Below are 27798 nucleotides of genomic sequence, written 5' to 3'. Positions count from 1 at the left end.
TCTCAACATTTAGAAAGTACTCCGGTCTATCTGTCTCAGTTCCAAAATGGATGACCGCACTTCCCCAAATTGAATTATATAGTTCTGCCCATTAACTTAATTTATCAATGTCACTTTTCAACTTTCTGCTGACATCCATAGGATTTACTGTGCACCTAACTTAGGGTCATCAGCAAACTTGGATATACAGCTCTCTATTCTTTACTTCATCCATGTCATTTAGAAATATAATGAAAAACTGAGATGCCAATACAGATCCCTGGGCAACACTATTAGTAACGCCTTGTCAAGTGGCGTATCTAGCCATTATCTCTATTCTCTATCCTACCTCCTAATGAATTGTATTTAAGAGGCTGTCTCTAATTCCATGCACTTCCATTTTTCTTAACTGTCTCTTGTGTGGAACGTTATCAAATGCCTAAGGAAAATGAATGGATGGTATTCCCAATATCTGTATTTGGAAAACAAAAGAACCCTCATTTTAAATAATTTGCTATGCTTATTGTGTGATGATCCATGTACTGAGAAAATCTTGTATTTTCTTTTGTGCAATGCCCCGTTAAGACCAAAGAGGGTTGGGAGTGGTCTGCAAGTGGTTAATTGGTTTCTTGATTATGACTTCATTATGTTTCAAGAAATGTCCATGTGATCTGAGTTTGCCATAGGGATGAACAACTAAGAAGCAAAAAGTAGATAAAAAACTAATTGCAGGTGGTTGGGTCAGCCTCAGCTTTCTGTTTGGCAGTTCAGAACAAACTGAGACTTTGTGCAAAGAGAAAACAAGCAAGGTACTCTCCGAATTGAACAGTTTTCTGTTTGGCAGTCTTTGAACAAATCCATGTGTTTAAGCAGATCTCAGAAAATAGAGCAGAAGCTGTGTATGTTATCCACTTGGAAGGAGCAGAGAGTTGAAGACAGGAAGGGCAAGAGGTTGCGGTTTGGACAAGATCCATTGCTACTGTTTCTGTGTTGCCGTAGCCTACCGGACGATTTGAAAGGGTAGAAAAGGCTGTTTCTGGGGATTCTCTGCCAACAGGACTGCCATGACCTGAGGGAGAGAGGGCTCATAGACATACATGTTAACCATGTCCGGGGTGTCGAATGGAATACGGCTGCTGGTGAATGTGACTCAAGGGCCAAACAGTTGAACGGGAAATGAGAGATCCTACATGGTGGAGGTTGATTTGGAAAGTCTGCGAGATTACACAAAGTCCCACATTTGTTCGAAAAGTAGTGCAAGTGCTTGTAACAAATGAAGCGTATGTTTGTTGTATCAACTGTTTAAAGTGAAATTTACCTTTTTATTTGAAATATCCTTCAATTAATGTTTGAATTATATTGATTTTAGTTGGTTTGCTACAGTACAAAGTTTTAAAAAGTGAAACCTTGTCCATCAGTTTTCTTCCTGTTGGCTTCATGGGGATTTCTTTCCTTTAAAAGTTATCGATCCCTACAGGGATTGTGACAATTGACCATTTCAAACTGGCTTTACCTGATAGCTGTCCAGCAGCTTACTTGTCCAGAGAGATTTTTGGATATCGTGTATAGAAAGTCTTAAGTTATGATAGCTGTCTTTAAAGTGAAGAATCTTCGGCTCATCTAAGAGTTGCCCTCCGAGGTGTTTCTCCAGCTGCATTACTTCCTGCATAAGAAAATATTAATTAATAATAGTAAGTTGTAAAACAAATAACACTGAATATTAGCTTAGATATACCAAATAAATCTCTTCACTGTTTTAACAGAGGCATTAATTCATTTAGTTTAATGATTTTATTCAAGAATAATACATTACTTTTAAACGAGTTAACACCTCAATTAAAGTAGGGTTGGAGTGGGGTGATATAACAGAGGTAGAAGTAGACAGGCTTGATGATGGAGCAGAGATATGGTCGGAAGTTCACCTTGACATCAAACACACCAGCAAGATTACAAATGGCCTGGTTCAGCCTCAGACAGCTGCCAGAGAGAGAGTTTGAAATGGTGGCTAGCGAACAGAGTTTTTAGTTGGAAGCCCAAAGACAATGGCTATGGTTTTCCCATTATTTAGTTGGAGGAAACTTCTGCTTCTCTAATATTGGATGTCAGACAAGCAGTCTGACAATTCGGAGACAGTGGGGGGGAGGGGCGGGTGCTGTTGGTGGATGGGGTGAGGGGAGGGTGGAGAGAGGGGTTTGATGGAGGCGGTGAAGAGGTAAAGCTGGGTGTCATCAGCTTATCTGTGGAAATTTGAGCTATTCTGTGCTTTTAGATGAGGTCTGATGGCCAGCATATGGTTGAGAAATAGGAGCAGGAATAGATCCTCGGGGACACCAGAGGTAACGGTGTGTGAGAGGAAAGTGATAAAGTGATGCCATTGCAAGTGATTCTCTGGCTAGTGTTTCCTCTCACTTTGGTGTTCACCCAGCAGCACCCTTATATCCTGTTACTGCTTTCAGCATCTGCTCCATACTTATGAGCTAAAGGCCTCCCCACCGAATGAACCACTCAGTGGAGCCTGGGAGCCTGACTGGGAATGACGCTTAAAGTTAAATCAGCTAAAGGCCTGTTGCAAATGGAGGAGACTGGGTGCCTTGACTTTTATGATAATTTATCTCCTTCCTTAAAACAAAATTCCTCAATGATCCCATTGTCATGCTGTTTCATTTTGTTCATTTCTTCTACATCCACCTCTTGAATCGATCAAATCCCTTCTTCTCTCATTGTCATTTTCTGTAGTTATAAAACATTTCCTTCCTTTCCTCCTGCCGCCTCCTGATTTATATTACATTATCCTCCCTTCGTGTTGCCATGTTTTATATGTTTTCTTAACTTCTCCTCTTGTTATTTTTTTCAATTCCTCTAATCTACTCCTACCATTTTATATCTAGCTCCCCGCCTACACCCCCCTGCAATACTCAGTATCACAGTATCTTTACAGTGCAGAAGGAGGCCATTTGGCCCATTGAGTATGCACTGGCTCTCTGAAAGAGCATTCCATCTGGTCCCACTCCCCTGTCTCATCCCCATAACCTTGCACATTCTCTCTTTTCAGGTAGCAATCTAATTCCCTTTTGAATACCTCGACTGAGCCTGCCTCTACCCTTTCAGGAAGTTTGTTCCAGACTCCAACCACCCTCTGGTGAAAACATTTTTCCTCACATCACATTTACTCCTTTTGCCAATTATTTTGAATCTGTGCTCTCTAGCTCTTTATGTTCTATTGAGTGTGAACAGTGTCTCACTATTTACCTTGTCCATACCCCTCAGGATCTTGAATACCTCTATCAAGTCTCCTCTCAGCCTTCTTTTCTCCAAGGAAAACAATCCCAACCTCTCTAATCTATCCTCATAGCTAAAGTTCTTCATCTGGGAGTCATTCTTGTGAATCTCCTCTATCCTCTCTCCAATGCCTTCACATCCTTCCTCAATTATGGCGCACAGACATAGTACTCCAGATGAGGCCTACCTAGTCTTTTGAGCTGATGCCTATTAGCAGGAATGCTAATAGGCATCAGCTCAAAATGATCAGTGATGACAACACATGAAGAGTGTAAAGGGTAGCTGAAGACTGACAGCAAGCAACTAAACCATAAACAGAAACAACTGTAAATTAGCATTACAAAACAGAACTATCAAATGATAGTTACACTACTGCAATCTGGACACACCTCTGGTAACATACATATCAGCCAATGATGTGTGACTTTCTACAAACAGTGCCACAGGAGATATAAAACCAATGCCACAGCATAAATGATTTGCACCCTCTAAAGTAACAATTCAAAACCATAAAGCAGAACAGAATGTGAAAGAACATTCGCTCCTCTTATTCCTGGACTACATAAACTGCATCATCATGAGCACTTCCTTTAATTTATTTAATTTCCAGCAAGCCTAAGCATTGATTTAAAAAATACGTGCACATATTAAACAAAGTGTCTGTTTATTCAGGACATTGGCGTTTCAGTGCTGCAAGCACTTCAATAGTTTGATTCTATTTCTGTGCATTACCCTTTACCACAGTGTTTTTCCTCACCCTCAAATATTTCAAGTGCTACCTATCACCGCCCATATGTTTCTCCATTAATGAGAAAGGGATACTGCATCAACTCCCTTTTTCATTCCAGTTACACCCTCGCCTGCTGGCGCTATACTCAAAAAAGCACAAACAGCTTTCTGCCTTCATTTGGCAAGTGACTAAACAGAGACAACTGTTCCAAAAAGGAAACTAGCCTAATTGCATATGGGTATTAATAGGGACTATTTAATTACTCCTTACAAGTAAGAAAATCATATAATCAACATGACAGCGATAAACTGTTTCCGCATGCTTCCATAGCTTCAAAAACTTCTATGGGGCAATGTTCCAAAATGAGTCATTCAGTGCTTTTGCTGAATTCTTACGAATGATCCTCAAGTTCACATTCAATGACAGTTGGAAGGTAATAGCTTCTTCTTTGCTTAGAATTCATGAATTGTTTGGATGAATCCCTGCTGGAACATAAATGTACTTTACTGAATTTTTAAAAAAAATTGCTTTGAAGCAACGTAATAAACAGCCAATTTTCCTTACGGAATTACAGATAATAACTATCTTTTGCAAGTAATTTACTGACAATATTTTTCATGAAATTAAACTTCCAAGGTACAGCTGGAAATTTTGGCTTAAATATAAATCTGCAAATATGCTGGCTCCATGTTCAACACTCTCTCACAGTAAGTTCAGGGGGAGTCCATAAAAACAACCACAAACTTAGCTGAGTCACAGCCTTGCACCAATGTTTCCAGGATGATTGGTGGCACAGTTACTGACAATCCAGTGAAGTGATTATCATAAGAGGGGATGATGACAAGTTGGTGTGGGCACTCTCTAAGACAGAAGTCCCCACTCCTTGGGCTTCATTCCAGACCTGGCTTATGAGTGGCGAAAACATGCCTGGTTTTACTGAATGTAGCAGAGGTGAGGCCCACATGGGATGCAAGCCAATTTCAGCGATATAGCAGAGAAAACAGAAGATAACATGGAGGCCCCGTGATGTTCATCTAATGCATCACTCCAAGGATAGACTTTGAGTTTGGCCAGTTTTGGTATGTGGTGAGTGGGTCAGTTGGGCCACCTCATATCATCAGTTTGAGGCCAGAGCCATCTTGATGGTTGAGCCTCATTTAAGTTTCATTGGCAAACTGCTCATGCATTTCCAGAGATGACAGCTGGCCAGCTCACTTGGAGGAAGAGATTTCGAGCAAGCCTAAGTATCGATTTAAAAGCCAGGCAGATGTTCTTGCCACAAAGGACAGGAGCTTCCCAGGCAAAGTATGCAGCAAGCCTGGAGCGGGTGGCTGAAAATACCAAGCCAGGACCATCACCTTCAGGACATTGGTTTTTTAGTGTTGAAAGCACTTCAATGGCCTGACTCTATTTCTGAGCATTACACTTTACCACAGCACTTGCCATGACCCCCGAATATTTCAAACACTACCTATCACAGCCCGCATGCTTCTCCATTAATGGGAAAGGGATACTGCATCATCTCCCCTGTTCCTTCCAGTTACACCCTTGTCTGTACGTGCTATACACAAAAAGCACAAACAGCTTCCTGTTTATCTGTTTTCAGTTGGCAGCAACATTTCATTCTTTCCTTAACTGCTTTCAGTCCCCAATCTAGAGCCACTTTCTTGTACATGTTCACTTTCCATCAGATTAATAACTTCCTGCTTCTCCCATTTGCACAAGCTTTTACAAGAACCACACACTAACTCATTCTCACTCATTTGCAAGACAAGCTGGCTCCCAACTCCACGGAGAGAGCTAGAATTGAGGGAGGGTTATCCTCTACCTATTCCCTCTCCAGATGGAGGTGGAGGAAACTGTCATGTTTTTATAATGATATAAAGGCACCAATCACTATAAAGGATTGGGTAAACATGTTCATTTATTTAGAATAGGCATATGAGAACATTTATACATAGGTAGAAAGCTTGAAGATATAAGTTGTGGGTGTGTTCTCTACTCAAAAGCAAAAGTGAAACCAAAACTGGATCGCACGACAAACTTTCCTTCTAGTGATGTCATGCTGCTCTAGCTTAAAAGCATATTACAATATCCACCTTTCTTTTTAAAGGTACTTTCCCCCTTCCAAAGTAGTATGACTATTTACAATATATGTTCATCTTTAGTTACCATTACATAAGTGTATAGAACTGATAAATCTATGAGTCTCTAAAGCATAGAAGCAACCTGCTGGTATGGCCAGATCTTGGAATGGTAACCTTGTCTGGAGATGTCATTAATTGCTCACAGTGATCTGTGGGGTTGTCATTCTTGGATGTTGTACTTGGTTGCATTTGGGATATTGTTCTTGATGCAATAGGGCTGTACCGTGGTTGAGGAGTTGGAATGGAACTGATTTATCCTCAATTTTGCCTCATCATTGCATCTTTGTTTGTAATAACTTCATAGAACCTTGGTTCTGAACAAATCCTTGTCATCTCAGCTGGTTGCCATATACCTTCCATGGGATCCTGGATGTGAATTTCTTGTCCCAACTCAAAAATTGGCAATTCTGTACCCACATTTCTATCATGCGTGTTGGTCATCTTCTCTTGTAGTTAAATTGCTCCCTAGTTTCTGGGACAGTAGAATGGGTAAGAGTAGGTAAATTGGTACGCACTGGTCTACCAACATAAGCTCTGCTGGTGATGGAATAGTTGCACTTAAAGGTGTCGCTATTGGATCTTGCCCTATCACCAATCATTGTTTGTTGCCTAAATTCTTGACTGTATTATCCCTTTCTAATCCCGTGCCTATATTTCTTGAAGCTGCAGGTTTGAATCTCTCTAATCAAGTTTCCACCCCTGCCACAGCCCTGAAACAGCATTGATCAAAGCTACACATGACATCCCATCTGACTGTGATCATGGTGTACTATTGTTCTTCATCCTTCTCTATCTGCACAAGCATCCATATAGTCAATCACACCATTCTCCTCCAATGCCTCTCCTCCATCGTCCAGATGAACAGTATTGCCCTCTTCTGGTTCCATACTTACCTAGCCAGTCCTAACCAAATAATCTACAATGGTTTTGCTTAACACCCCAATGCCAGCAAACTCTGGAATCCCCAAACATCTATCCTTTTCCCCCTTCTATTTCTCATCTACATGATGTCAGGTTCCACGTGTACATTGATGACACCTAACCCCACCTTTCTGAATCTCTTAACCTGTGTTGTCAACCTGCTTGCCTGATGTCCATTCCTGGATGAGCTAAACTTCCTTACAGTTAAGCATTGCATTGACTAAAGCCATGATCTTCAACCCTCACTGTTATGATCCCAGCTGATGTTAATATTGGACAAGTCAGATCCCTGGCTTGATAGATGCTAACTTTTTTTAAGAAACCATAGAAGAAAGTTACTGAACAAATTCACAGGAGTCTGCTGATGAACTTTTAACACAATAATGGAATATTTATTAATTAAGAAAAAATGGACTATATTTCATCAGGCAAAAAGAATGGAAAGATCTCAATACAAACACAAGAAAATGATTCAAACTCAGACTTTCCCTTTTATACCAGTAATATCTTTACAGAGATATACAAATTCAGAAATATAAAACAATTTACATTATATATCTCATACTCTAATATTCAAGTTAATTATGAGGTAGATATGAATGAGCAGGTGAAATGTGGTCAGACACACCACACACCAAAGTAAATGGCAGATGTGACCAAAGCAGAATCCATGGATTTCTCAACAATACACCCAGACATTTGTCACATTATGAGCCAACTGGTCTCACTGAAACTTTATCTTTCTTACGAGGGTTTCTAATCTCCACTTTGAAGATCTTACCTTGGAATTCTCCCAAACATCGCTTCCACATGGATGGCTTCAACAAGGATTCACCTCCAGGGTTTCAATCTCGCCTTCCAAAATCGCCTGGATCTCTGAGTACATCTGAACTTCACCTTCAAAGCACAATTTTTGATCCTCAGCCATGCCAAGCAGAACACCACTGCTCCAAAAAGGCTGCAGTAAGGAGTCACCAACCTTTGGCTGCCTCTTCGGATCTTCAGGACTTCTGTCAAACCCGTTTCACTTCAAGTCTGCTCCTTGCAGCTCTCTCCTTAACTCAGAGCCTATCTTTCTGTTTTTTTTCTTCAACTTTATTTATCAGGACCTATTTCTGATCTCTGTCTCTGTCCCTTACCAGGGACTTCTTTCTGGGGCCTCTTTCCGATCCCTGACTTTTTCTGCGCCTGGGACTTTCTTCTGGGATCTCTCCTCGGTTCACCACCATGTGTCATGCTCCTTGGGACGCTTTCTCAATGATGGGGCTCTGGTTCAGGTCACCTGATCTACTTTTCACGTCATTTGTTCTTCCTTGCATCTACGGAGGTGCGCACGGCTAGTTACCAGCCTAAAGACAGCAAAAGACCTCAACTGCGCATGTGCGGCCACTTCCTGGCCGGTGCATGCACAGGAGACTCGAGTTCCCAATCTCCAACTGCCAATTTAAAATTAAGGCAAGTATTTGCATTTCTTAACATCACCACAAACTCTGTTCCCTTGCCATTGATTCTGTCTCCCTCCCCGACCACTGTCTTAGACAGAACTAAACAGTTCACAGCCTCTGCATCCCATTTGACCCTGAGTTGAGTTTCTGGCCCCATACCTTCTTTATCACAATAAATGCTAACTTCCAACTCTAAGCGATTATCCATCTCTGCTCCTGCTTCAGCCCATCTGCTGCTCAACCCTTGCCATGTTCTTATTACCTTCGGATTTAACTATTTCAAAGCCCTGCTGGCTTTTCAAAGCCTCCGGACTTCGACCATCCATGAACTGAAGCTAATCCAAAATTCACCTTTTCATATCCTAATCTGCACCAAAGTCCTGATCATCCATTGCCCCTTTCTCACTGACTCACACTGGCTCCTGGTCCACTAACTCTGCAAATTTAAAATTCTCATTCTTGTGTTAAAATCTTGTCATGGTGCTATCTCTCCCTATTTCTGTAATCTCCTCTAGCTATACCATCCTCTATGTTCTTCCTACTCTGTGAAAACTCCACTCCCTTCAACCTACCTTTGGCAGCCTTTAGTGCCTTTAGTGTCTGTCATGACCACCAGACATTCCAAAGTATTTTACAGCCAATAAAGTATTTTTGAAGCATAGTCACTGCTGTAATGTAGGAGACATTGCACCAATTTGTGCATAGCAAGCCCTTACAAATGGCAATGCGATAATGACATAACCTGTTTTTGTGACTAAGGGATAAATATTGGCCAGGGCATTGAGGATAACTTGAAAAGCAGAATACTGCCAATGCTGGAAATCTGAAATAGAAACTGAAAATGCTGGAAAAAAAACTCAACAGGTTCAGAACATCAGGTTAGAGAAACAGAGTTAACATTTCAGCTCTGTGACCTGTCATCAGAACTGGGAAAAGTTAGAGATGTAATAGCTGTCGAGTAAAGGGTGGGTGAGACAAAGACAAGAGGAAGGCGTGAGATAGGGTGGAAGACAGGAGAGATTGAATGGCAGGAAAGTTAATCCTCCAGGGCCAAAAGGAATGGAGATGGGGCAAGAAAAGAAACAAACAAACAAAAGATCTGCCTAGAAAAAAAGAAACAAAATGGGGGAAAAGAGTTTACAATCTGAAATTGTTGAACTCAATGTTGAATTGAGCTTTAAAGTGCCTAATTGAAAGATGAGGTGCTGTTCCTGTTATGTTATGTTAAGCCTCACTGGAACAGTGCAGTAGGCCGAGGACAGGAATGTCAATGTGAGAGGAAGGTGGAGAATTAAAACAACAGGCCACTGGAAGCCACAGATGAACTGACAGCACAAATGGAAATAAATATGTATGATTTGATAGACATTGCAGAGGCATGGCTGCAAGATGACAAATTCTTGGATCTGAATATTCAAGGATATATGACATTTAGGAAGGACAGGAAGCTAGGAAAAGGTGGATGGGTAGCTCTGTTAATTAAAAATAGCATTGATACAATAGAGAGAGATGGCCAAGGTTCTAGAGATCAGGATATAGAATCAGTTTGTGAAATAGTAGAGGTAAGAAGTCACTTGTAGGGGTGGTTTGTAGGCCCTCTAACAATAACCACACTGTAGGGTGGGATATACAGGAAGAAATAGTGGGGGCTTTTGAAAAAGGTACAGCAATAATCATGGGTGCTTTTAATCTAAATACAGATTGGATGAATTGGATTGGCAAAGGTAGCCTGGATGATGAGTTCATAGAGTGCTTTTGGGGCAGTTTCTTAGAGCGGCATGTTCTAGAGCCAACCAGAGGGGCTACACTAGATTTGGTAATGTGTAATGAGACATGATTAATTATTGACCTCATAGTGAAGGTGCCCCTAGACAGCAGTGATCATTACATGATTGAGTTTCACATTCAGTTTGAAACAGAGAAGAGTGGATCTAAGACTAGTGTTTTAAACTTCAATAAGAGCACTTATGAGGGCATGAAGGCAGAGTTGGCTGAAATGAAATGGGAAATTAAATTAAGGGATAGGTCTGTAGAGAGGACTGACTTTTCTGTCATTCAATCCGTCTTGTCTTCCACCCTATCATAGACCTTCCTTTTGACCTTGTCCCACCCACCTCTTGCTTAAAACCTATTACACCTCTAATATTTCCCAATTCTGATGAAAGGTCGCAGACCTGAAATGTTAATCTCGATTTTCTCTCTCTACACAGGTGTTGCATAACTTGCTGAGTATTTTCCAGTATTTTCTCTTTCTAATACTGAGGATAACTCCCCTGCTCCTCTTCAAAATAGTGCCATGGGATCTTTTACATCCACCTGAGAGGGTAAATGGAGTCTTTGTTTAACATCTCATCTAAAACATTGCACCTTCAACAGTGTAGCACTCCCTCAGTATTATACTGGAATATCAGCTTTGATTTTTGTGCTCAAGCCCTGGAGGGGGTCTTGAACCCTTAATCTTGTGCTGCAGAGGAGAGAGAGTTACCAATTGAGCCATGGCTGACATGGCTTAATCTCTAAGATCTGTAATTTTCTCCCTAAACACTCCCCACCCACCTCTCTCTTCTTTCTGATCTTAAAACCTATCACTTTGATCAAGCTTTTAATCACCCATCCTAATATCTTTTCTTTTGGCTCAGTGTCGGTTTTTATCTTATTCCTCTCCTGTGAAGTGTCTTAGGATGTTTTATTATGTTAAAGGCAAGTTGTAATTTCTAAAAATAAATCCAGCCAGGTGAATTGTAAACATATCCCAACAATCTGAGTTCTAAATGTAAGTACTCCTTTCAATAGCATTTTGAGTCCAGCACTGTGTACTTCTTTGCGTTTTCCAGTGAAAATAACATTGGAGTCCTATTGATGTAATAGGATTCTGATTCAAATACAACAATGCGAGTCCTACTGTCACAAAACAATAATATTATTCATAATATTATTGTAGGCTTATGGGTGTGAGTGTGGATGGTTCTGTCTGTGTGACTGATTTAATTGAATTAGAGTCAGAAGGACTGCAAGGTTGAAATTAACAAAAGAGTTAGTAAGCAGACTTTTGAAATAAAGATGGATAAGCTAGGACGAGGGTTCTACAGAGAGAGTGTGAATGAAATTTGCATTTTTAGATAAGTGAAGGGGTTGTTTGATTTTCAAAGGGATGGTAGGATGTTTACAACTAACAAGATAAGCAAAGCCAAGTAGTATGTTTATTTTTCCAAAAGGTACTAACCATATTGGCAACATGAAAGATTTTTATATTATGGGAAAAGTAAATTTCTGAAGACATGTAGAACAATGGGGTTTTACACATTAAAGAGAGGGAAACATTTATAAAGAAGGATGGAAGGTTATGTTGAGGTGGCCTTGTAACATCTTGAAAGGTACACCATATAAAGCAGCCTTGGGGGAAAGCCTCTAGTCACGTTTGCAGAACTCTGCTGTGTCAGTAACTAAAGTCGTGTTAAAAGCCTTTGGAATTCCACTGTCCAGTGGGTTCTGTGGTAACCTTGCTGAATTGCTTATTTAAATTTAAAATCTTTTTTGGACTGTTGCCTTAAAAGGGTTGTGTAGTTGGGAGCCTGTTTAATTAAGAATTTTTGGAACTGTTAAGACTAATTAATCGTGTAACTATAATCTTATGTCTGTGTTTGAATTCCTTTCTTTTGTTAATAAATGTTTTAATTTAATTTTTTTAAATCTCTAAAGCTGTTAGTGGACTCACTACTTCTGAATTCAGTACACAAATCTTCTCATAATAAATACAAGTTGCAAAACCGTTGTGATAGCGTGGCCAAGTTTTCCTTGTGGATTTGGTCCACCAGACACATATCACCTGCTGCATCATAACACGACTAGCTTTGGGCATCTGAGGCATCCTTGTGAGTGGCGGCAGGCACATTGGGAGTGAAAATGGAGCAGTAGGTGCAGCCCTGCAATTTTTGGAGTGCAACTTCTATTTTTCTGCTCAGTGTAGCCTATTAAAATCAGACCCCAGACCAATGCTACACTGAGTTTGGAAGTTCTGAGGTGATTTATGTTTGGGAATTTTTCACATACATTAGATTAAGTACTATTTGGTTGGGCACTGTCAGTTGTTACAATCAGTTGTGCCAGCTGTTTAATGCAGCATGTGGGTATCAGAACTGTCAATAAGTCCATGGTCTAATTTTTATACCTCAAAAAATGGCAAAAACAGAAAAGAAATTGTGATATCAGAACATCTTAGCATTTTGTCACAGTGTTATACAAGCACACACTGTCAAGTGAACATGCAAACAACTGAAGAATTATAAGTCTAGTTGTATGTTATACCATTGATATTAATTTATTCAAAATTTATGTTGTTTTAATTCTCATACTTAAAATACAATAAAAAAGTAATTCATAATTTCAGTAATGTACGTTGTATTGTGATAATTCACAAAGGCTTTCAAAATTATCAAGTAAATGCAATGGATTATAACCTGAAATGCATGATTGTAAGTATGCTGTAATCAACAGTTATAAACAGTCATTGCACAGCATTGACATTAATAATGTCAATTATATCAAGCTGTGGCACTAAATCATATCTAGTTATATGAACCATTTTTGGTTTTTTAATTACACTTTTGTGTATATAGGTGGGTAGATGGATGATACTCTAAGGAAAAAGTGAATAGTTCATAACAGTACATTACAACAGACTTGATTATATTTAAATATGTAGCTGTTTCAGCAAATCGGAAACAACCTATGTGATTATCACTGAAGAAATTGTGACTGAGGCAGCTTAATTAGTCAAGAAACAGAAACGTAAACTTGTAAGTTTACTTCTGTTGTCAGTGTCTCTCCTGTTTTACAACAGGGTCTAATATAATCAACCAGAAAAACAGACAAATACTATAATGTGTCTTTGTATCATCTGCAGCACTGCAGTGTTGCAGTATATGATTTTATTTCCACTATATGTCATACATATAGTAGGCCAGATTTTGCAGTCAGTGACAACGCAATGTTGCTTGTCACTGACCTTCAAGGAAGCCACCCACAAAGATCTGGTGATCCATTGCCGTGGTTTTCCCTTTTCCCAAAGGCAGTTTAAATCTGGTGCCAAGTCAAGGGGATGTCTTGGCAAGGAGCGGAAGTGATGTCAGCAAGTTGGTAAGCAGCCATGTGAAAGTATTCATACAGCAAATCAGCAAGGTAAGAGCACATAATGTAATTCACTTTTAATTCAATCTTTTAGGTAACAAAATAAATGATTATGAATGGATTAAGATAAAGGATAAAATAAAATTTTTAAAATTACTTTTTTAAAGTAATATGATATTCAAAAAATATAAAATCGGATTTTCAGCTCATAGGGTATAGGATAGCAGCAATTATGAAATTAATACGCAATTAAAAATCCAGTTATATCTCATTTAAGAAAAAAGAAGACTTGCATTTATATAACACTTTTCATGATAATCTGATGTCTCAATGCATTTTATAGCCAATGAAGCACTTTTTTGATGTGTAGTCACTGTTGTAATGTAGGAAATGTGGCAGCCGATTTGTGCTTAGCATGTTTGGGATTTGAAATGCAACTGTACTACATGTTTTATCCGGCTTGCTATAGTCATGTGACCTCCGCCATGCGGGAAGCTTAGTAAGCTGCCACCTTACATCAGTTCAATAAAGGCTTACTGAGAAAGCACCGCTGTCTTTTAACACAAAACATGGTATCAGGCGTGAATTGGAAATAGAGTTTTTAGGCCCTGAAAATGCTGCAGCTCAGGCGCACAGAGATGTTCAAATTTGCTAAAAACTGCTGAAAAAAGTCATGGGGAAGCAAACTCAAACCAAAGGCTGCAAGTAAAATATTGGGTGAGTTAACATGGCTGTAAACTTCTCCCTTCCAGATCCTGTGAAAGGCGATATGTGGCAGAATCGGCGGTTTTCCACTTGCAATGGCAGAATTACGAGCTGGCAACAGATTTAAATAACAAGCTGGAGCCATTTCGAGTAGCCACATTTCTAACACTGCTGGGAGGGACTGCTACAAATTGCATTCCACCCTAAATCTATCCAACGAACAAAGGAAACAGATGACCAAGATTTTGAAAGCCTTCAATGCACATTTTTAATCCCAAGGGTATGTTACTTATGAATGCTAAGCATTCAACACGAGAGCTCAAGGTGCAAATGAGCTCATTGAACAGCATGGGCAGAATTTTGCCCTTGATGGGCGGGCAGGCCCGGCTGACTCTGCGGCGGGCAGGCAGCCGATCGCCGCCGCCAAAGTGGGCCCCGCCGCCATTTTACGTGGGCGGGCCAATTAAGGCCCGCCCAGCGTGTCGCCCAATGGGAAGCGCTATGTGCTCCCTGTGCGGGCAGGGGGGTGGGGGGGGGTGGGGGGTGGGGGTGGTGGTGGGGTGGTGGATTCCCCAACTATGAGAGTGCGCTCTTTCGCGTATGCATGCGGAAGAGCGCACATCTCCCTGAGGCAAAGTGCTGCCTCAAGGAGATCGCTGAAACACTGTGAAACATTAAAAATAGAAAAATAAAAAAATCATTAACATGTCCCCCTTATGTGAAAATGTCACACGAGATGGGACATGTTAATGAAATACACAAAAACTTTATTAAGCTTTTTTAATTCCAATATCAAACCTCATCCCGCCATTGGATGAGGTTTGTAAAAAAATCACTTACCCGCCTACCCGTTGGGCCCGTGCGCCGACCCGAAGTTCACACGGGCCCCTCAAAATCCTGGTCGATCGGTGACTTAATGGCCTTAACAAGGCCTTTAATTAATGTCCCGCTGCATAGTGCGCCCACCAAGCGAAACATCGCGATGCCGCCCGCTGACGTCGGGACGCTCGTGCGACATCAGCACACAACATTTTAAGCACTGATGTGTGGGATCTGCCAACTGCACATCAGCCAGAAGATTCAGCCTTATGTGACTGCAGTAACACAGCTTGCAGAATCATGTGAATTTGGGTATCTGAAAAACAATATGATTAAAGATCGAACAGTCTTAGGCCTACGAGAGCCCTCAGTGAGAGCAAGTCTCTTGAAAGAGGAGAAACTTAAACTTATGCTCAGGGAAGTGATAGGCATGGATAGAAATGTGGAGCTTGTAAAATGTCAGTTAGCGCACATGTGTGACAAAGCAGACCAGGAGATACATTATGCTGAAAGATATAATAGACTGAAAGAGCAGAACAATCGTGGACAAAGGGCAGATTGCAAATACTGCAGAAGAAATCATACAAAGGGAAAGATGGATTGTCTAGCATGGGGAAAGCAATGTTTTAACTGCAAGAAGCTGAATCATTTTGCACACAAGTGTTAGGTTAGAAAGAGGCAAAATAAGCCTATACAGATGGCCACTGGAGAGATATCAACAGAAGGGTCTGATGAAGCACTATACATGATGCAACAGGTTGGTTCCTTCAAGTCTATAAGTGACAAATAGTTATGACTGTCACAATGATGACCGCAGAAGGAGAGTGTCAAGCGAATAAGAAGTGTCAGATAGATCTGGTGCGTCATGCAACATTATAAACTTCACAGACCTGTGCGAAGTGGCTCAACATGGCAATCCAAAAAAGAAGCCCTCAAAAGGAAGGTTGAGGCTATATGATGGCATGACACTCATACCGAGGGGACAAATTAGTCTGAGAGTCCAATGCAATGGTAAGAAGGAAGATCCAGAGTTCCAGATGGGATGCAATGGCTATTCATGTCAGCTGGAACAGGTCTAAAGCTTGGACTGGTATCCCTGAATGTGCCAACAGAGATTTACAACGTGTTGTAGCACACAAAACCAGTGATCCTAGAGAAGCTCAAGGGTGTGTTTACAGTGTTGGGATGTTTACCAGGAGAATATCATTCTGAAGTAGATGAGAGTGTTAGACCAGTTCAGTATCTGTTGAGAAGAGTTCCAGCTGCCCTCGAGTCAAGCCTAAAAGACAAGATAGAAGAGCTGGAAAAGAAGGGATTGATCAGGAAAGTGACAACTCCTACTGACTGGATTAGCATCATGGTAGCAGTGAAACAACCTGGAAAGCTGTGAATATGCTTAGACCCAAAGGATCTAGATAAAGCACTGAAGCGATCTCACTACCTCATGCCAACCATTGAAGAAATTTTGCCACAACTTGCCAAGGCAAAGATCTTTACTACCCTAGATACGAAGGATGGTGGAATAAACTTGGAATGCAGGACTAGTTTCTTGTAAGAAACAGTAAACTTTGTTAACAGACTCCAGATGAGACTATATGCTTGTTCCAAGACCAAGGCTAAAAAAACTCCGGCCCGATGATTCCCCGCGTTTAGGACTGATCCATCGGTACAGTCACATGATCCCCATAACAGTGAGAAATGGTTTAACTTACAAGTACTACAATCCTTCCCCTTTAATTTTGTTTTACCCTCGTATTTACAAAAAAATATCCCATATTGTACTCAATTATGCACAGTTCATGTCATTACAAATTTAGTCTTTGAGGAGGTTTTTGGATTCAGGTAGAGCGACGCAACCATTGGATCAACTTGAACAGGAACTGCAGCACCAGGGACATCCCTAGACAGTGGCAGTTCAGAATTATTTACTTTAACAGAGACATCAGGCATGTCAATTCTTTGTCGATCTGGCACCACAATTTCCACTTTGATTTCAGGTGGATTAACTGGTTTGTTGGAGGGTTTCCCGACTTCAAGATGATCCACATGTTTCCTAACAATCCTGTTTTCCACTTCTACTTGAAAAGATAAAAGTCCTGTTTCAGAGATGATTGTACCAGGGACCCATCTTGGTCCAATCGCAAAATTTTGTACAAAAACTGCCTCTCCCACAGTAAACTCTCGATCTTTACTGTGAACTGATTCACTTTCTGACTACCCTGGTTTCTCTCTGCATACCCCACTAAATTAGGGAATACTAGGCTCAATCTTGTATGAAGTCGGTGCTTCATTAACAATTCTGAAGGTCTTAAACCAGTGGTCACATGAGGAGTTGTGCGATAGCTGAACAGGAAACTTGAAATTCGTGTTTCTAATGCTCCCTCTGATAGTTTCTTCATGCCTGTTTTAAAGATTTGCATTACTCTTTCTGCCAAGCCATTGGACGAGGGATGGTACGGTTCTGATTCTGATGTGTTTAATCCCATTTAGATTCACAAATCTTTGGAATTCAGTGCTAGTGAAAGCAGTACCATTGTCTGACACAATAACTTCAGGTAAACCATGAACACTGAAACTCTGGCACAGTTTTTCGATGGTTGCAAACGAAGGAGGTGATCTCACTTCAAACACATCCATCCATTTGGAATGTGTGTCGATAATCACAATAAACATGGTACCTAGAAATGGACCTACATAGTCGATATGTAGTCTAACCCAGGGTTGACCAGGCCATTCCCATGGATGCAGTGGAGCTGAAACAGGTAATTTCTGCTGTTGCTGGCACTGGAGACAGTGTTTCACCATTTTTTCTATATCACTGTCTATACCTGGCCACCAGATATAGCTTCGCGCAAGCATCTTCATTTTAGAAGTACCAGGATGTACACTATGAAGTTCTTCTAATAAAGGTTCTCTTCCTTTGACAGGGATAACTACTCTTGCTCCCCTTATCAAGATACCATCTTGACAACTCAGTTTGGATCTACATACAAAGATTGTTTTAATTCTTCAGGGACTTGTGCATTTGACCAAGCTTGTAATACTTGTTCACGGACTCTTGCTAAAACAAGATCCCGATTTGTCCAATTCTTTATCTGTCTCGCGCAGACTGGTGATGAGCCCAGGAAATGCAACACAAGTACTACATCTTGAGGTACTGGAACCTGTGTAATACTATTTGGCAAAGGGAGATGACTGAGGGTGTCTACATTTACTATATGCACACCTGGACAGTGCATAAAAGTGTACTCGTATGCCAACAAAATTAAAGTCCATCTTTGAATTCTAGCAGAGGTTATCGGTGTGATTGCCTTATCTTCACTAAACAAACCTAACAGTGGTTTGTGATCTAACACTATGGTGAAGTGTTGACCGTGCAAATATTGATGGAACTTCTTTACTCCAAATACAATAGATAAATCCGCTTTTTCAATTTGCGAGTAACCTTTCTCGGCTACAGAAAGTGTTCTGGATACATATCCTACTGGCTTTTCAGATTTGATTTCTGTTTTTACTTTTTGTGTTTACCACAGGGTTTTATCTCATCCTTCATTCTGATTTCACTGTCGGCCGAATTTCTTTCTGGTGAAATCTTAACTTGGTTCAGTTCGGGGGTTGAGCTACCCATTCGCACCTTGGAAAGTTCCATGACTTTTCCTTATAATGCCTCTTTTTCCTCAATCAACTGATTCTTCAGTTATTCTGTCTCTTGTTTGTATCTTTTGGCTTCCTCTTGGAATATTGAACACTGTTGTTTTTTTTCTTCCAACTGTTTCTTCAGTTGGTTCAGAGTGGCTCTGCATTCATTTAGCTTCTTTTCATGATTTTCCTGTGGAACCAACTCTGACCTGAAGGATCCTTGCTTCCTGTGAAGGTCCTTTGGTTCTTCTATCTCATTCCAAAAGACACCATTATCTTTGTCAACTCAGGATTTCCTCCTGACCTGAATGATTTCTGACCAATTCAGTCCGATTTCTTTTAACTAATCACGGCCCAGAAGGCTAGGTCCTTCTCCTGTTACAACAATTATTGGCACCTGGGCTGTCTGTATGATACAGGTACAGAGGTGATGCCTCTTTCACCTGTATTGCTTCTCCTGTATATGTTTATAACAGAGCAGCGGTTTGCTCCAAACTCAAAGGTTGGGTACCTTCTCTGAGGTATTTAAAGATGAGTTCTCCCACCACTATGGTCGCTGCTTCTGTGTCCACCTCCATGAGCAGAGGCTTTCCATTTACTTGAAGAGTAATAGTGATTGGTTCATTTTTCCTGACCTTCAGATTATGTAGAGAATAAGCATCAGCCTCAGTAACTTCTGGCTCATCTACATTGTACACTTCCTTAAACTTGACCTGATGTATGAATGGCTGCCTTGATCTAGTCCTGCATTGTTTAACAACATGCCCTTTTTTGTGGCAGTAGTGGCATCCTGTCTCTTTAAATCTACAGACTTCAGGTGCATGATTTCCCCCACAATGGTAACACTTTAACTTCTGGATTACTTGTGAGCTGCTTCCAGTATTTATGCTGGCAAGCAAATGATCTTGCAAAGTGTTGTTTAAAATATCACCAAAGTCACAGTGCTCTGTTAACTGTTTTAATTTTGTGATCTACATTGTGATCGACTCACCGGGGGCCCACACTCGAGAGTTAAACTTGAATCTTTGCATGATCACTGAGCATTTAGTGTTGAGGGTTTAGGCTGAAAATGTCCTTTCACGAGGTCTACTAGCTCAGTGAAGGAGCTGGAATTTGGCATGTTCGGAACAGTCAAGCTATGGATTAGGTTATAGGTTTTGCTCCCGCAGTCACTTAGGAGGGTTGCCTTCTGTTTCTCCTCTGCCGTTATTTTGTTAGCTACAAAGTAGAAACATAATCGCTCAATGTACTGGTTCCTGTCCTTGACAGATGAGTCGTATGGGTCAATTCTGCCAAAGAGAGGCATTGCTGGTGAGTTCCTTTCTTTCTTCCCTTAAAATATTGGAATACTCACAGTCGTGAGGCGAGGTGCTGTGTCGGTGCTATTTATCCTTGTCGCCAATTGTAATCAACTTGAAGTGCAGAATGGGTTTCTTGTGAGAAACAGTAAACTTTATTTAGAGGCTCCAGATGAGACTACATGCTTGTTCCAAGACCAAGGTTAAAAAAACTCTGCTCTAAGATTCCATGGCTCCAGAAGAGTATGAACACAGACAGCATGAGATAGTCAGTGATCTTCCCGGAGTGGAAGCCATAGTGGATGATCTACTAGTCTATGGATGTGAAGACACAATGGCGAAGCCATAGCAGACCATAATCAGCATTTAATACGACTGCTGGAGAGAGCTCACTGGATGAACCTGAAGCTGAACAAGAAAAAATTGCAACTGAAGATGCCTGAAGTCAAGTACATAGGTCATGTACTGACAGCAAAACATCTTCGTCCAGCTCCTGACAAGGTGAGGGGTGTAGTAGTGATGCAGCAACCAACAGATATGAAAGCAATGCAACAATTTGTTGGATTTGTGGACTATTTAGCTAAATATTTGTCTAATTTTTCATCGGAGTGTGAACCATTAGACAAGCTCACTGCTAAAGAGGTGCAGTGGTATTGGGACACAGGACAAGAAGCAACAGTCACTAAAATCAAACAACTGGTGACAGCAACACCAGGACGGAAATACTATGATGTCAATGATGAAGCCACCTCGGAGTGGGATGCCAGTGAGACAGGTCTTGGAGCAACCTTAATGCAGCAAGGACAACCAGTTCCATTTGCATCCAGGACACTAACGCAAGCTGAATGATGCTATGCTCAGATCGTGAAAGAGTGCCTGGCTATTGTTTTTGCTTGTGAATATTTTCATAAATTCCTGCTTGGGAGAGGCAATGTAACAGTGGAGTCCAACCACAAGCTACTTCAAAGCGTCTTCCTCAAACTGTTGCTATCTCTTCCAAAGCATCCACAAAGAATGTTATTTAGTTTACTGAGATATCACCTGGATATGACTTACAAGCAAGGGAAACAGATGTACATCACAGACATGCTGTTGAGAGCAGCACTCCCCAAGAAGAACGTTGAGGATACTACAACAGAATGTGAAATCTTCCAGATTCAATGTGAAGCAGCAGCTAGATATGATCTAGAATTCATCAACCCTGCAGAGACATTAAACCTGACCATCAAGTACCTTGCTCAAATCAAGCAAACTATCTAACTAGATGCAACTCTCCAAGTGCTACAAGAAGTAGTGATGAAAGGATGACCTGAGAGCCTCAAGGGCACACCTGTGGTCACAAGACCATATTGGGCATACTGAGATGAATTGACAGCCCATCTTGTACAAAGGAAATAGAGTCATCATCCCTAGGGAGCTGAGAGGAGAGATGGTGAAGCGCATCCATGCAAGCCATTAAGGATTTGAGCCAAGTCTGAGAAAGACAAGAGAAATGCTCTACTGGCCAAACATGAGCAATGAAATTAAAGATCACATAGGCCACTGCAGTGCTTGTAACAAGTGCCAAACTAAACAAGCTAGAGAGCCATTGATGACAGACATTGTCATCTTAACCATATGCGATGGAAGTGAGTGACCAAATATACTGGTGCAACCGAAGGCATATCTGAACAACTTGCAAAGCTGTTCCTTCACTGCAGTCGGCTGGTCAGGAAGATGGGATCTCACCAGCTGTACAGAGTATAGAATGACCATCACTCACAGAGATCCAATTGCCCCCGACAATGGACATGGAACAACAAGAGGTACCAAGAGGTACCATAGCAACAAGAACCATGGGAAAGACACTCTCAGGACAAGTAACATCATCCAAATGAACAGCCAATGACAATGCATACACATACCATTAAGGGACCTGCACGATTTAAAGACTATGTATGAAATGCAGCTGCACAGAATAACTAGTAAAACAAACAGTGTTAATGCATGAAAACAGTAGTTGTATAGTGGGTAACTTGGGTAATTCACAGTTACACATGACTGTGCATACAAGTGTGTCTTCTGTTTGTTACAAAAATGGGCATGTTAGATATTTTGTTCATTATGAAAAGAGGGGTGTTTGGGTTTTGAAATGCAATAGTGCTACATGTCCTGTGTGGCTTGCTATAGTCATGTGACCTCTACCATGAGGGAAGCTCTGTAAGCTGCCATCTTACAATCAGTTTAATAAAGACCTACAATGAGAAAGTACCGCAATCATTGAACTCGAAACACAGCAAACTCGCACAAACAGCAATGTGACAATGACCAGATAATCTGAGGAATAGATATTGGCCAGGACACCAGTGATAACTCTCCTGCTTTTCTTCAAAATATATGGGATCCTTTACACCCACATAAGTGGGCAGATAGGGTCTCAGTTTATCACCTCATTCAAAAGGCGGCACCACTGACAGTGCAGTACTCCATCAGTGCTGCACTAGAGTGTCAGCTTTGATTTTTGTGCTCAAGCCCTGGAGTAGGACTGAGTAGAACTCAGAATTTTCACTCAGAGGTGAAAGTGCTACCAACTGAGCCATCATTGACACAATAAAGTTATAACACAACAAGTTGTAACTTTTTCAAGATGTTTTGCGGTGAGCATAGCAGCATAAAAGTAGAAGTTCTTGACAATTCACAAATTTCTCATTGTTTCTAGTTTGGGGGTGCCTCAACAATGTACCACCTGGAGAAGCATAGAATCACTAACAGCAACTTCTGGATTTCTGCATGTGCAGATTCTTAAAGTTGCTGTCAGTTTCAATGGAATATTGACAGTGACGCTGACAGTTTCACCAACATTACCATTGCAAAATCCTGGCCAGTAAAGTTTTGATCTCAGCAGCCAAAGTGCTTTTGTACATTATGTGAGTGAAAATTTATGCCTGTCAGTGAACTGTCAACAGCCATGTAAATTTTGGAAAAAAGATTTGAATTGAATTACTAATTAAAAGTATTCTATTTCCGTTTATTTTTTTACAAATCCCAAAACATAGGTAATTTGGCTGATGATCAGTTGAATTTCCAATTGCAGAAAAAAATTGAACATTAGATAGTATGTCAATAGGATTAAAACAAGGAAAGTTCAACAGTAATGCTCTAATACTAGGTACTAATAGCTCAATGAGTAATTACAAAATTACTTCATTTTTAAGAAGTATGATATCAATATTTTCTCCACTGGACTCTTGAAATCTGCTACAAATGGTGTGTTTGTGTCAAATATCTTTTCAAGTTCAGTTAATCAATCTGTTATGTCAATGTATCGTGCATCCCTAATGATGATAGCAAGATAAGGACAGGAGTTGGTCCTTCAGCCCCTCAAGCTTGTTCCACGATTCATTTAGATTTTGGCTGATCTACACATTAATGCTATTGACCTGTCAGTGCTCTATATGTCTTCGATACCTTTGCCACAATACCCCCATCTCAAAACTCTCATTGGCCTCAATCTTGAAAATTTCTATTTTTATTAAACATCCACAGCCTTTTGGGAAGCAATTTCCAGAGTTCCATTAACCTGTGAATTGAAAAGCTCTTCCTGATTTCACTCCTTATTGGGCTAGCTGTAATTATTAGATTATGTATTGTTGTTCTGGCTTTCCCTGCGAGAGGAAATAATTTCTCCGTACCTACCCTATCAAATGCCTTTATCATTTTAATGACCTCAATTAGATCATTGGTCCACTTTTTAAAGAGAAGAGCGCCTAGATTTTCACGGAGACATGGAGACTCCACAGCTTATCTGTAACAGTGCTAGGAACTAAGATCTGGCAGTCTCATTTCCATCTCTGACAGATCCTATTTTTGCTGGCAGGGGTAATGGGATGGGACGTGACTCACATATGGGGGATACTCCAGCAGGGCCATTTCAACTTATTGCTGAGTTCAAACAGGCACAATTTTTGCTCAAGTGAGGGCTTACCCCACAGTCTAAGTGTTATGATTTTTTAGAGTAGGCGTATATGCTCGTAAAAGGTGGATAAGATCTTTGGGGCTGTCAAGCTGTTAAGTTATTTAAATAGCTGGCCCTTTGTATTTTGAAAAAGGGGAATCGCCTGCCTGTGTCTCTGAGCTGAAAACACATAACTCTTCACTATAGTATTATTACTGCTTGACTGCTTCCACAACCTGTCATTATCACATGGGGTGGGGGGGGGGTGGGGTGCTGCAAGTTCACAGTATGATTGACAGCTTTAAGAAATTATTAAAGGATTCACAGTCTTTGATGTGAGTTTATTTTTATAAGGTCTAAGTACTTGAGGGATTTCAATTGAATGGGCTTTAATGAATGAGGGTTTTTTTCTGTAATAGATACTTAGAACTTTATTTTATTTCATCTCAGTATGAGCTGACACAGAGTGAGTAAGGGAAAATGTGGTAGGTAGGGGGCATGGGTTGGCATGAGTTGGCACTAAGTTGGCATAGGGACTATAAGCGTCATTGGGCTGAATGGAGGGTGCGGGGCCATTGGGGTGAGTGGGAGGCTTGGGTTGGCATGAGTTGGCATGGATGGGGTATGGGGAGGGGTGGGGTGTGTGAGAGGTGAGGGTTATAGGGCCTAACATTTGACAACGCAGCTGGCAGAAAGTTCCCGAGAACCAAGGCGGGCCTTTTAATCAGCCTGCCTTGGCACTTGGCTGCTCCTATGGCTGCCTTCAATCTGCATCCAGGGATAGCAGGCCCATTCCAGCATGCACCTTTGCCCCCTCCCTGGAATGAAGATCTTGTCATTTGGGGCACTTTTCCCTGAGATGCCAACTCACAAACCAGAAAAAATGAATCAGAAATGAATAAGCAAAATGATCAGCTCAGTCTGCCCCCAAGTGGGTTGAATACCGCATGATCTTCATATCTTTCTCTGAGAAGATGAGGCATATAAAGCCAGCTCATCCCTGAGGTGTGGTACAGAAACATTTCTCATTTATCCTGCATTCCCCTGTGTGACTGGAAACAACCTTCTGCAAATCATGGGATATCTTATTTGACTTGAAGTCTTAACGGTCTAGGGCGTTTCAAACCTCTCAGGACTTTTAATACAGTGGGCGTATGGTGTTCTCCGATTACTGAGAAAAATGAATGAATTGCTTTCTGTTGAAAAGCTTTGCGGAAAGCAACTTTTATTTGCATATTAATCTCTTTAATTTAGGTGAATTTTTAAAAAACCTTTTAAAGCATCTTTTGCTTTAAAACACCCAAATTTAAAGCAACTCCTTTTACAAATCCTTTCTATGGAAAAATGGTGAAACAATTGCCAAAATATCTCATGATGTAGTTCTGTTTCAAGTAGGATAAGTTGAATAATTAGAATCAGTTTTTAAACTATCAGAAATTATCATCCCAGAAGTAATTCTTACTCATCAGTAACAATGTTTAGCATTGGCTTCATTCTGTCAACCTCTCAAACAACGAATAGTGTACATTATGTTGACCGAGACAAACAATGGCATAATGAAAATAAATAACATTGAATTGAATGCTTACATACAATATTAATTTGTCACATAAGAAGATAAGAAATAGGAGCAGAAGTAGGTCGTTTGACTCCTCACGCCTGCTCTGCCATTCAATAAGATTATGACTAATCTGATTGTGGCTTTAACTTCACTTTCCTGCCTGTTCCCTTTAACCCTTGACTCCTTTATAGATCAAAAGTCTGTTTAACTCAACCTTGAATATATTCAATGACCCACCCTCCACTGCTCTCTGGGGTAGTGAATTCCAAACATTAATGACCCTCTGAGAGAAGAAATTCCTCTGCATCTGTCAATGGGAGACCCTTTATTTTGAAACTATGCCCCCTTGCCCTAGATTCCCCCATGAGAGGAAACACTCTCTCCGCAACTACCTCTCAAGCTCCCTCAGAATTTTATATGTTTCCATTAGATCACCTCTCATTCTTCTAAACTCAAAAGAATATAGGCCCAATCTGCCCAACCTTTTCAACAATCTTTTCATCCCAGCAATCAATCTATTGAACCTTCTCTGAACTACCTCCAATGCAAGTTTATCCATTCTTAAATAAGGAATCTAAAATTCTAGGTACTCTAGGTGTGGTCTCACTAATGCCCTGTACAGTTACAGCAGGACTTCCTTACTTTTATACTCTGACCCCTTTGCAGTAACATTCCATTTGCCTTTCTAATTACTTGGTGTAGCTGCATGCTAATTTTTTGTAACAACACTCAGATCCCTCTGTACTGCAGCCTTCTGCAGCCTCTCTCCATTTAAATTAATAATCTGCTTTTTTATTCTTCCCACCAAAGCAGGCAACCTCAATTTTTCCCACATTATACTCCATCTGCCAAATTTTTGCCCACTTAACTGTCATTTTACATTGTTATATTAGAGATGACTGAAGTTCGCAAATATGAAAGAAATACTGTTGTTATAAACTAGATAAAGTGCCAATTTCAAAGTAGTTTAAAAACAAATTAAATTAAAAGCAAAATACTACGGATGCTGGAAATCTAGAACAAAAGCAAAAATACCTGGAAAAACTCAGCAGGTCTGACAGCATCTGCAGAGAGGAATACAGTTAACATTTCGAGTCCGAATGACCGTCCATCAGAACATAAATTACATTGAATGGCAGTAATTAGCTTCTGGTCAAACGATAGGTTGTAAATTAGGACAGGTTGTTCGCTATAAGTGCTCAACCTTCACTTTCATTGAACTGCTAATCAACATATGAGTTTTTAATTTATTATTGCTCATAGTAACATGATTAATATGATACGGCCTTCTGAAAGCAATAGGCTTGTTTGAAATTTTGGATTAATTGGTTACCTTCAGTGCATTTTGCGTATCTTCCAGGCAATAGACCCGTACGCTATACTCCAATGACGTGCATGTTCCTGGTGCATACAGAACTAGCCTTAAGCGCTTTGCTGCAGTCACGTTCAGTGATTCACCGACTAGGGTGTATTTACCCAATGTCTCAGTAAATATATGGGACATCTGGCCATCAAGCTGGCAATAATAGGGATTGGAAGGAATTTCTTTCCCCAAATGTAATACCTCCTGCAGAAAGAAAAAAAAGGAGATAGAAAAATAGCTATGATAAGTAAATGTAATAAAACTTCTCATTACCAGCCAGGCACTTGAAGTAGATTAAGATGGACACATAAACTGCTTGTTTAATAGACATGATTGCCACTGTACACTACACTAATATCTAAGTTGATCTGTACGCTTAATGCAATTATAAATTTGCTATGAAATGAGTTTGAGACAGTGGTTGACTTATTTGGTGTTCTAAAAATCAGATATTAGACAATCTTAATTTTCACTTTTTAAATTTAATAAACCAGCAGCAAGACTTGACAGTGAATAAGGAAGTGTTGAACTGAGTGGTCCATTCTTATTGCAGTGTTTATTTTAATAATCACAAAAAATTGGTTTAGGGTTAAATCGTATAAGGTTTCAGCCCCAATAACAATCATTTTCTAGTTAAGGAATATTGTTCATTTTTAGTTTTCAAATTTTCTTTTTGAAAATACTGACTGTTACTGGCTTTTAGTTCCAGATGTCTTGGCAGTGCTCCAGTAGCTTACCCAAATGGCTATTTTTCACACAGGAACTGATACATTAAGTGCTGATGTGCATTTGACTATGGAGGTCATTACAGCAGTACAAGATCTTGTTCCCACCTGACATCCACACATATC

At 40.4% G+C, this 27798-nt stretch overlaps 1 protein-coding gene across 1 annotated transcript in view; it reads right to left on the bottom strand.

The window, feature by feature from the left end:
* The window catches only part of unc5a (unc-5 netrin receptor A), a 329799-nt gene that overhangs the window by 41335 nt on the left and 260666 nt on the right, over positions 1 to 27798 (bottom strand). Inside the window, exons 14-15 of the mRNA XM_078549746.1 lie at positions 26918 to 27151; positions 1493 to 1642 (exon numbers count right to left, since the gene is read on the bottom strand). Of these exons, the coding sequence (XP_078405872.1) occupies positions 1493 to 1642; positions 26918 to 27151 (384 nt within the window). The remainder of the gene's footprint in view (positions 1 to 1492; positions 1643 to 26917; positions 27152 to 27798) is intronic.

This window comes from Cetorhinus maximus, chromosome 10 (genome assembly GCF_964194155.1).
Source record: "Cetorhinus maximus chromosome 10, sCetMax3.hap1.1, whole genome shotgun sequence".
In the NCBI taxonomy this organism is placed as follows: domain Eukaryota; kingdom Metazoa; phylum Chordata; class Chondrichthyes; order Lamniformes; family Cetorhinidae; genus Cetorhinus; species Cetorhinus maximus.
The sequence above is the reverse complement of the archived record's forward strand: the minus strand, read 5'-3'. Positions and strand labels throughout refer to the sequence as shown.